At 51.4% G+C, this 10,489-nt stretch overlaps 2 protein-coding genes across 6 annotated transcripts; one reads left to right on the top strand and one right to left on the bottom strand.

The window, feature by feature from the left end:
• Positions 1 to 1,939: 1,939 nt before the first annotated feature.
• LOC128095306 (putative protein T-ENOL) lies at positions 1,940 to 5,966 on the bottom strand. Of its 4 annotated transcripts, none has more exons than XM_052714163.1 (7): positions 5,864 to 5,966; positions 4,990 to 5,073; positions 4,624 to 4,774; positions 4,359 to 4,392; positions 4,189 to 4,246; positions 2,474 to 2,549; positions 1,940 to 2,232 (listed from the first exon to the last, which is right to left on the bottom strand). In XM_052714163.1, the coding sequence occupies exons 2-6, from the start codon at positions 5,068 to 5,070 to the stop codon at positions 2,499 to 2,501; spliced, it is 375 nt and encodes a 124-aa protein (XP_052570123.1). In that variant the 5' UTR covers positions 5,071 to 5,073; positions 5,864 to 5,966; the 3' UTR covers positions 1,940 to 2,232; positions 2,474 to 2,498. The 4 variants fall into 4 exon arrangements, with proteins under 4 accessions (XP_052570123.1, XP_052570122.1, XP_052570124.1 ...); XM_052714162.1 differs by lacking the exon at positions 5,864 to 5,966 and adding an exon at positions 5,495 to 5,702; XM_052714164.1 differs by lacking the exon at positions 5,864 to 5,966 and adding an exon at positions 5,342 to 5,488.
• A 122-nt stretch (positions 5,967 to 6,088) lies between these two features.
• Positions 6,089 to 10,489, top strand: Cdipt (CDP-diacylglycerol--inositol 3-phosphatidyltransferase). Of its 2 annotated transcripts, XM_052714160.1 has the most exons (6): positions 6,101 to 6,467; positions 6,563 to 6,697; positions 7,970 to 8,123; positions 8,707 to 8,788; positions 9,121 to 9,202; positions 9,317 to 10,489. In XM_052714160.1, the coding sequence occupies exons 1-6, from the start codon at positions 6,425 to 6,427 to the stop codon at positions 9,460 to 9,462; spliced, it is 642 nt and encodes a 213-aa protein (XP_052570120.1). In that variant the 5' UTR covers positions 6,101 to 6,424; the 3' UTR covers positions 9,463 to 10,489. The 2 variants fall into 2 exon arrangements, with proteins under 2 accessions (XP_052570121.1, XP_052570120.1); XM_052714161.1 differs by lacking the exon at positions 9,317 to 10,489 and having other exon boundaries at positions 6,089 to 6,467; positions 9,101 to 9,202.

Genomic DNA, 10,489 nt, shown 5'->3' with positions numbered 1-10,489 from the left:
CCTGGAGTCCAAAAGCCTGGCTTGTTGCTGGTACGATGGTGAGCACCACTAGTCCCAGCTCTTGAGAGGCAGAGGCAGGCAAATTTGAGCCCAGCCTGGTCTATGTTGAGAGTTCCAAGCCAGCAAGGACTATAGAGTAAGACCATCTCAAAACAAGCCTGGACTGAGCCCCAGCCCCTGTAAAGGGATGGCTGGGGCAACTGACCTCTCCACTGGTTCTTGCTAGGTTCTTCCAGCTAGAAGAGCCACACTGCCCACACTCTTTCAGAGATCCAGGGAGCAGTGAGCCTTCTGTTTGTTTCATGAGCAGTTTCCCCCTTTTGAAAATGTTTGTATACATTTATGTATTCTGTGCTCTTCTTTCTCCTGCTGATCTTTTGTGGCATATTGCCTCTATTACTGTTTTTGGATTGTCTTGCTATAGCCCAGGCTGGTCTTGTGTGTGTGTGTGTGTGTGTGTGTGTGTGTGTGTGTGTGTGTGTGTTGCGGGGAGGAACAGGGTCTCATTATGTATCTCTGGCTAGCCTGGAACTCACTCAGTAGGCCAAGCTGACCTCACAGAGATCTGCCTGCCTCTGCCTCCCAAGTGCTGTAATTAAAGGTGTGCATCACTATGTCTTGCTCCAGGATGGTATTGAATTTGAAATCCTACCTCAGCCTCTCAAGTGCTGAGATTAAAAGTGCATGTCATCATGCCTAGCTTCCTGGCATGTTAAGCGTACCTGCTGGTATATATCTACCAAGAATGCCCCCTTTTTCCCTATAGTGTTTGATCTACATTGTAAGCAGATTGGAGCCTCCTTTTGGTGAATTGAACCCAGGATGTCACATAGAAGCAGGCCATGTGAGTTATACCCTCAGTCCAATGTCTATCTTTTTTGTCTAGTTTTTTTTTCCAAATTAACTGAATTTTACTAACTTGAAATTATGTATACAAGCTGAACAACTGGAGCATGTTTGAGATGCTGAAATCCTCAAAAGGGGTGGATTGTAGGGGACTATTGGGCAAATTGGCCTGATTACAGCTTAAGTAAACTTGAGACAGCTTCTGTGGTTAATATTTCTGTTTTTGAGATGGGATCTTACCATGTAGTCCAGGCTAGTCTTGAACTGCAGGATTCTCCATCAGCAGCCTGCTGGGTCAGTAAGATTCTATATGCATTGTGGTTGGTTTCTTCATCTTGTGTTTTTGAGACAGGACATTGCTGTGTATTCCACACTGGCTTCATACTGTGAACTGGAGACAGTCTTCCTGCCTCTGCTCACTGAGTACTGGGATTCTAGGCATTGCCACCATACCCCGCTTGCACTGCTTTTTAATCCTTGTAAGGGCCTCGTGAAATTTTTTACTCACAGTTTTTTGTTTGTTTAGTTGTTTGGGTTTTTTGTTTCTTTTTGTTTGTTTTATGAGATAAGGTCTCACTATGTAGCCCTGGCTGTCCTGGAACTCACTATGTAGACCAGGCTGGCCTCGAACTCACAGAGATCCACTTGCCTCTGCTTCCTGAGTGCTGGGATTAAAGGCGTGCGCCACCAACACCAGGCTACTCAGTTCTCACTTAAGGAAACTACGGTTGAGACAGGTGAATGGACTTTCTCAGAGGGCCAAATAAGTGGCCACATGGGGCTTGAAACCGCAACTCCTCAGGGCCTTCTGCATCACCTTCGGCTGGTAGCAGGCCAGCATGGGCTCATAAACATAAGACCCCAAAATCTCAGAGGGAGGAGCAAAAGCCTGCTCCTCAGAACCCAAGGTGACCGTGAAGGCTCTCCTCGGCAGGAAGAGGGGGCCCTGCATGCTGCAGCTAGCCACAGGGTACTAGAGAGCGGGTTTGGGTCCTGCAGGTGGCCGACAACTGGATTCCAGGAATAGCTGACATGCACCATGCCCCTCTGGAAGAAAGGCGTGCCCCCTCCAGAAGTCACTCCAGAACACTCCTGATATTTGGGGGAAGGGAGGATCCCTGGCTCTTTATTAAAACTTTTCTCCTCAGTAGTGTGACTGCCCGTGGAAGGTGGAGTCTTGCAACAGGTCCAGAAGACTTTGTTGGTTTCAAAGGTGGCACGCTGATGACCAGGAGTTCCTCCCGAGACGAGGTGTTTAGCCAGTTGCAAAAGAGGGGCTTTGGGGCTTTCACTGAGGGGCAAAGTGGGGAGGGCAGGAGGCCGAGAGAACAGCACTAGGGAGGTTAGAGTTCATCCTCCAGTTGTCAGACTGTTGGGGAGCACTCCCTGGAAGACAGTGAGAGCTGCTGACTCTACACTTAGGGACCCTGTCTTATCCTTCCCTCACCTAGCATCCAAGCTGTATACCACCCTTGAATATAGCCGCCTTGCTCCACTGCTCTCATCATCCATTTCTCCATGCACATATCCACCCACATCCTCCTTCCGGCTATTCACTTACAGATCTACCCATCATCCCTTCCCCATCCTTCAACTCCATCCACCTGCTCACGCATTCATTACTCACCTGCCTTCCCGCCCACTCATCTCCTTCATCTCCCACTTCTTGAGAGCAGGGGCTTTATTTCGCTCAGTGCTACACTCTAGAACAGTGTTGCCCGCCATACAGTAAGTGCTTAGCACATGCTCAGTCAACATATCCATTCACCCATTTACCCACTTGCCAACTGCTCCTTCAACTCATCCATCTACTTCCCAGCTAACATTTGTCTGCTTTTTAATTTAATTTTTTTTTTTTTTTGGTTTTTCAAGACAGGGTTTCTCTGCGTAGCTTTGCGCCTTTCCTGGAACTCACTTGATAGCCCAGGCTGGCCTCGAACTCACAGAGACCCGCCTGGCTCTGCTTCCCAAGTGCTGGGATTAAAGGCATGCGCCACCACCATCCAGCTTAATTTAAAATTTTATTTATTATTTAGCTACTTATTTTTTGAGACAGGATCTATATAGCTCTGGCTGACCTGGAACTCACTATGTAGACCAGGCTGGCCTGGAACTCACAGAGATCCACCTGCCTCTACTTAATTTTTTTTTAGTTTTATTTTACGTGTATGAGTAGTCTGTGTACCACTTGAGTGCCTGGTGCCTGTGGAGACCAGAAGAGGGCATCAGATCTCCAGGAACTGGAGTTTCAGACAGTAGTGAGCCATCATATGGGTGCTGGGAATAGAACCTGGGTCCTCTGGGAAATCAACAAGTGCTCTTAACTGCTGAGCCATATCTCTCCAGCCTCTTTTTTTTGTCTGCTTTTAAATTTTTGTTTCCCCATATATAATTTCTATTATATATTGTATATTTCTATTATCTATTGTATTACATAAGTATAATTTCTAAATTCCTAAATTTGTTTATTTATTTTGAAATAAGGTCATTCCATGTAGCCCTGGCTGTCCTGGAACTCACTATGCAGACCAAGTTGTCTTTGAACTCACAGGAATTACCCTCTCTGCCTCCAGAGTGCTGAGATCGAAGGTGTGTGCCACCAAGCCTGGCAAGCCCTAGAGCATACAAGCTGCTCACAATCTCACTTATTAAGATACCTCTCTGTGCCTTGGGTCATACAATCCTTGCTGCTTAGAATACTTATATCAGAGCTGCTTTCCTAGAAAATCCCTTCTTTAGGTGTTCCTTTCTTCAGGAAGGTCCGTGATGCCTTTCTTTCCCAGCCCAGCTGAGGATGAGGCAAAAGCAGTCTTATTGTTTTCCCAGGTGGACGCCATTCCATACTATGTTATCATCGGCCACTAAGTTGGCCTGGCCTCATTCTAAACTGGATTTTGCTGGGAATGGTGGATCACGCCTTTTTTTTTTTTTTTTTTTGGATTTTTCGAGACAGGGTTTCTCTGTGTAGCTTTGCGCCTTTCCTGGAACTCACTTGGTAGTCCAGGCTGGCCTCGAACTCATAGAGATCCTCCTGGCTCTGCCTCCCGAGTGCTGGGATTAAAGGCGTGCGCCACCACCGCCCGGCTAGATCACGCCTTTTATCCTAGCACTTAGGAGGCAGAAGCAAGTGGATTTTTGTGAGTTTAAGGCCAGCCTGGTCTACATAGTAAATTTCAGGCCAACTAAGCTACATAGTGAGACCCTATCTCAAACCAACAAACCAACCCTTGAATTCTTTAAAGGCTGAGTCTATATTGTGCATTCTGTGTCCCAAGCTCCTAACACAAGGAGTGGCACATAGGGGACACTGGAAATGCTGAACCGGAATGACCATATACAAACCTTTTCACGAGGAGATGGCAGGAGGTGTGCCTTGGTGCGGGTGCGATTTCTGTCAGAGCTGGAGACGGTAGAAGAACAGAGAGAAGGTTGACAATCATAAACTGCAAGATGGTTCAAAACTCCCCTACCACTGCTCTCCCCCGATTCTCCCAGGACAGAGCCTCACTCACCGGGTATCTGTGCCACGGGTCTTGGTGAAGAACACTGGAAATAGAGGCCCCAATTAGAGACTTTCCCCATGGTTAGAAAGAGTTGTGGCTAGAGTGAATGGGGAGAGGGGGCTCCTGGCTAGCAACAATGAGTGCGTGAGAGGGTAAGGGGCACTGTGCCCAGGACTGGCACTGAGGAGGGGAAAAATGGGCAGATTCCTGGGGAGGTCAGCTATAGCTGGAAGGGAGTTAGGAACTGGTCCCTAGATGAAGAAGGAGAGTTCACCATGTCTAGATATCTGAGTCCCTTGGTCTTTCATTTGCTTTTCCTTGATGGGCACAGAGTTCACGTGGGAGCGAGCAATAAACAGGGCTTCATCTGTAAGTTCTGCGCTGATACGGGTCAGGAATTCTTCTGAACGGGATAATGAGACTTTCTGGAAAGGAAGTTAGAACTCAGCCTGCAAATTCCCACTGGTCTGGTGTCTTCCAGGCTGCAGGCTCTGTGGCTGGGGAATCTGGGATTAGAAGGTTGACTAGAAGGACCTGGACAAGGAACCCAGTCTATGGAGCTTCAGGATAAAGGCACAGGACTCAGAACCAGACTTCCTGCCTTGCTTCCCTTCTCCTTCACATCCCCTTCGTTGCTCACCTGCCCTCCACCTAAGGAGGCTGCAGCTTGAGATGACCAGCTGTCCTTTTTCTCCCCATTCCTGGCAGATGTGGATGCCATCCCCTAGAAACAGAGTTTGTGTTAAGACTGACAAACCAGCCCACTTCCTCCCAGATCCCATCTCAACTATTCCCTGGGCCCAGATTTAGTCCACGGCTACTGCTCAAAACACCCCACTCTCTTAGTCCGGCCCTTGAAAAAGTTTGTTGTTTTGCCTATGACTTTGAGGGAAGGAGCTCTCAGAATAACTCCCCCGACTTCCAATGCCCTTCTTCCTTCTTCTCTGCCAAGGCCCTTCCTAAGGGAAGGCAGCCAACATGCAGCCCCCGACCTGGCTGATGGGTTGAAATCGTGGGCTACTCGGCGGGAGGGGAGAAGGAGAGGTCTAAGGGGGCCCTATGATGGGGATAGGGAGTTGGAGTTGGGGAGGAAGGTTGGAAAGAGGGAGAGCCAGGGAAGCGCTGCTCCGGGTTGCTATAAAGACCTAAATGTTTGCGGAGGTTCTATAGTTCCGTTGCTAGGAGACTAGAGGTTCTAGAACTAAAGACATTTTCCTAGCGTGCCACGGTTGCTCTCCAGGTTCCTCCTCAGAGGTGGTGACCCCAGGGTTATTTCGAGGCATTTGGGGGATGACGTAGGGTGGAACCTGGGCTCTAATCCTCCCACCACCAGGGCGGCGCTAGAAGCAAGCGGCAGGCGCGCCCCGAGCCTCTCTAGCCGCCTCTTCCCAGCCTGGGTCGGGGAGCGATCGCGGCCGCAGACGTAGCGGGCGGGGAAGCGATGTGGGCTGTACTAAGTCACCCCGTCTCTCGGGGAGGCCCAGACTCGGGACGTCGGACTCTCACCGCTTTACCTTGGCCTCCAGGAGTTTATGCCCTCTGTAACATGCCAAGTACAGGTTCCCTTTCAGGTCTCCTCGGCTTCTCCCTTTCCAGTTCCCTCCTTTGCGGATGGCTCTCAGCTCCTTCCCCTCCCTCGGTGCGTTGGTATGAGCCGAAGCCAAGGGGTGCGGGCAGGAAAAGGAAGCGGGCCGGCCTTAAAGGGGCCTCAGCTACTATTTATTTAATTTATTTATTTATATTTAAAAGCCGCTCTCTCCTTCCTCCGATGTTGTTAACGTCCCCGACGGAAGAGTGAGCTTAGGGGAGCCGGGCGCAGCCAGCAGCGGGGCCCTCTGCTGGAGACGGCAGCTCCTGCCCATCGGAAGGCCAGGTGTGCGTGAGCTGCGCCCAGGGGTGCCCTGCGCCCTGGCGCCCTGCGGGCTCTAACAGCTGGGGTCGCGCGGGGGAACTGGGCCCAGGGCTCTGGTGGAGCGGCCGATGTCCCGGACTGAAAGCTGAGGCCGCGCTGGTGAGACTGGGACAAGCCCTTGCACCTCCAGAGCTGGGCCAGGGCGACGAGGGGAGCCGCCAAGATGCCAGAGGAAAATATCTTCCTGTTCGTGCCTAACCTTATCGGTGAGTGCTGTCTGCGGCCCCAACACCAGCGGAGAGCAGGGGATCGTGAGCCCTTTCCCCGATCACAACCTGTCCCTCTCCCTTCCCATCCCAAGGTTACGCCCGGATTGTCTTCGCCATCATTTCCTTCTACTTCATGCCCTGCTGTCCCTTCACGGCCTCCTCCTTCTATCTACTCAGTGGACTTCTAGACGCCTTTGATGGACACGCAGCTCGAGCCCTTAATCAAGGTGACAGAGCTCTACCACCACCACTACCACCGCTTGGGGACCCAACATCCATCCCCCTGCCCTTTTCCTGCTTTTCCAGAACCTCAGAGATAGATGGCTCTTTCATTCCCATCTCTGTAAGAACACCAAACAGGAATTTTGGGGGGATTTAAACCTGAGATTTAAGCTTGCTCTTGACGACTGTACACGGCTTATGAAGGGTGGGACCTAACAGTATGACCTAAACTGGACATAGTGATGTGAATGGAAGAGGTCTCTCTCTGGATAAATTTCCCTTTGGGGCGGGCGTGGCGGCTCATGCTTGTAATTCCAGCACTGGAGAGGCAGACAGAAAGATTGCTCCAAGTCCAAAGTCCTCCCAGGCTGCATTTTGAGAACCAGGTGAGCCAGAGCTGAAGAAGGAAAAAAAAAGTCATTGGGGCTGGAGAGATGGCTCAGAGGATCAGTTAAGAATGCTTACTGTGCTGGGCGGTGGTGGCGCATGCTTTTAATCCCAGCTCTCGGGAGGCAGAAGCAGGTGGATCTCTGTGAGTTCAAGGCTAGCCTGGTCTACAAATCAAGTTCCAGTTCTGTCTGTTACACTGAGAAACCCTGTCTCAAAACAAACAAAAGGTATGTTTACTGCTCTTGTGCAGGACCTAGATTTGGTTTCCAGAACCCATGTGGTGGCTTACAGCCACCTATAACTCCAGTTCTAGGGGATCCAATGTTGTCTTCTGGTCTCTGTAGGTACTACGTGTATGTAGACAAACATACCATGAAATAAAAGATAAATAAGAAAATAAAATTCCATTCAACAGGTGTTTATTAGGGTGCTACTATGTGCTAGTCACAGACAATAAGGATTCCAGGAGAGGTTGGAGCTGGGGTTGGGTGGTGGGTAGGGAGCAGGTGGTGCTTGGAGCTCCGACTAATTGATTAATGAATTCTCCAGATCCACCTCTTAAACTGCCCCTGAGACTTGGGGTCTCTTGCCTTTCTTTGGGGTCTTGGTTCTTGGTTAGAGGAGTTGAAGATAGAGCTGCTCTGCTCCTCCAACTGCTTTCCTGCCACAGCCCCATGCAGTCTCATTTCTTGTCCTCATAATCCTCGTCCTTTTGACCTCACCGTCTATTGACAGCAGCCTGCTTTCCTTCTCGAACAGTCGATGGTAGACATTTTCAAACTCCATTCATACTCGGCCCCGAGTGATAGGCCAGATGTGGTCCCTGTCATCTACTGTACCACACAGTCCCTTCCACCTTGATGTTTTTCAACTTCATTATTTTTCAGGCACCCGGTTTGGGGCCATGCTCGACATGCTGACAGACCGCTGTTCCACCATGTGTCTCTTGGTCAACCTGGCCCTGCTGTACCCTAGAGCCACTCTGCTCTTCCAGCTCAGCATGAGCCTGGACGTGGCCAGTCACTGGCTGCATCTGCACAGGTCTGCCTTGATGCTGGAGCTGCTGATGAGTGGAAGACATTTCAGTGGGAGTGGGGCTGGGATGACTTCAGGCTCCCTGGGAGGCGTCTTCCTTTTCCTTTCCCCCTTGAGACAGCAGCCCAAGACTTACTTCGAATGTAGTGTGCGCCCAGGTGGGCCTCAAATTCACGACAGTCTTCCCACCTCAGCCTCCTGGGTGCTGGAATTCTAGGCCAGCACGCCCCTAGCCTTAGCTGAGGCCTCTTTTTAAATTTTGCTTTGTTAAAGTCCCTGGGTGAGTGCCGTGTCTGTGAGTGGGCTTGTCATTTTTAAAGGTGGCTCAAGCAATTTCTCTCATGGGCCTGGCTGGATATTTTTGGATTCCAAATGCCAGGAGACGCATGAGTGCTTTATGGTGGGGCATTTAATCCTGACTGCCCCCACCTAGGGAATTCTGAGGCTTTGAACAAGGTGCAGTTTTCAGCTTCACACCAGCTCCTCCGTGCAGTGGAGGCAATGCCAGTTGCCAGTGCCAGTTGGTGAGATGATTGGGTGGGTATGGTGGCAGTCAAAGCTCATGAAGTCTTTTGAATTTCTCCCCAAGTTCCGTGGTAAGGGGCAGTGAGAGCCACAAGATGATCGACCTCTCTGGGAACCCCGTGCTTCGGATCTACTATACTTCTAGGGTGAGCCCTTCTTGCCCCTCCCTTACTTGATCCGAGAATGGGAAGTCTTGGGCTGGACCCTGGTCAGGAGAGAATGTCTGCCCCAACCATCGAAGCAGGAGTGGTCCTTGGGCTGAGGCCTGGGGAAGGAGAATTGGCAGGAGGTCTGTGTGAATCCTCCTGGCAGCAGTAAGAATGAGGCTCTGAGACAGAGACAGACAGAGGCTAAAGAAGCATGCAGTGGGGTGCAGTATGTAGCTGGCTGAGAGGCCCTCTCCTGTCTGTGGCCCAAGTCCCTGTGGGTTACGGTCGGGACATGGCCCTACATCTTAGGCAGCCTTTATTTTGTGCAGCCTGCCCTGTTCACCCTGTGTGCTGGAAATGAACTCTTCTACTGCCTCCTGTACCTGTTCAATTTCTCCGAGGGACCACTAGGTAGGAAAAGGGGGTGGGGGTGGGGTTCCACCCTGCCCTGCCTGGGGAAGGAGAGGCCTCAATCTCGCACCCCTCCGTCGCCTCCTACCATTCTCTCTCTCTGCCTCCCCGTAGTGGGCTCTGTGGGGCTCTTCCGAATGGGCCTCTGGATCACAGCTCCCATCGCCCTGCTCAAGTCCGTCATTAGTGTCATCCACCTCATCACAGCTGCGCGAAACATGGCTGCTCTGGATGCGGCAGACCGTGCCAAGAAGAAATGATCCTCGCCCGCCCCCAGCTGCCCACCTGCCCTGGGCATCTACTGTGCCTCATGGCTCCTCTCCTCCTCCTAAGAGGTCCTTGTGTCATGTCTTATGTGTTCTCTAACCTGCTGGGATGGGGGTCAGCCTCTGTGTGGTGTTGTCACTGTCTTTAACGCTGAGGACCAGACCCATGCCTGTGACCCCAAGGACCTGGTACTGCAAAGCAGGAAGAGTGCCCAGGAGGCCCCCCATCCAGCTGGTGCTCCAGGAGGCCCCACCCATCCAGCTGATGTTCCAGGAGGCCCCCCCCATCCAGCTGGTGCTCCAGGAGGCTCCACCCATCCAGCTGGTGCTCCAGGAGGCCCCCCCCATCCAGCTGGTGCTCCAGGAGGCCCCCCCCCCCATCCAGCTGGTGCTCCAGGAGGCCTGTCTGAGGATTGGGTGTTGCCACATATCCTGCTGGCTCAGCCTTGGGGTCTGGCCTGGCCCGAGATTTGGGGGACATGTGCGGGTGGGAGATGTATGGCTCCCAGGTTTCCCAAAAGGCAGAAGAATCAGACTGATGCCGTTGGGCCAAGGAAGCCTGGGGTATCAGGCCCAGGAGGGAAGGGGCCAGGAGCCAGCTAGATCCTTCCCTGAGGCAAACTCCTCTATCCTGTCCTCTTGCTTTGGAAGCCTCCATGATAAAGGGGGGACCTTCACTCTTTTCGGACTTGTTTGCTTTGAGACGGTCTTAGATGAGGGCCTCGGGTTAAAAGGAACTGGGTATAAAAGATCCACCTGGATGCTTTTCCCAAAGAAGGTGGCTGGCTCCTCCCTGTCATTCCAGTGACCTTAGACTGCCGGCTCCTCAGGTTCACAAGCACTGTCTCTGTCCACTTGCTTTATGCCCCTGGCTGGTCACTTCCATTGTATCCTTGATATTTTCTACCCTCACGAGAATGTAAACTTCATGAGAGCAGACTATGTCTTTCTGATGTCTGCCCAGAGTGAAAACTAGCCTGGCATGTGGTCGCTGCTTAATAAATACTCATGGAAAGATGAA

This window comes from Peromyscus californicus, unplaced genomic scaffold (assembly GCF_007827085.1).
Source record: "Peromyscus californicus insignis strain IS unplaced genomic scaffold, ASM782708v3 Scaffold_4__1_contigs__length_199733344, whole genome shotgun sequence".
Lineage (NCBI taxonomy): Eukaryota > Metazoa > Chordata > Mammalia > Rodentia > Cricetidae > Peromyscus > Peromyscus californicus.
Note: the sequence above shows the minus strand (reverse complement) of the source record. Positions and strands in the feature narration are given on the sequence as shown.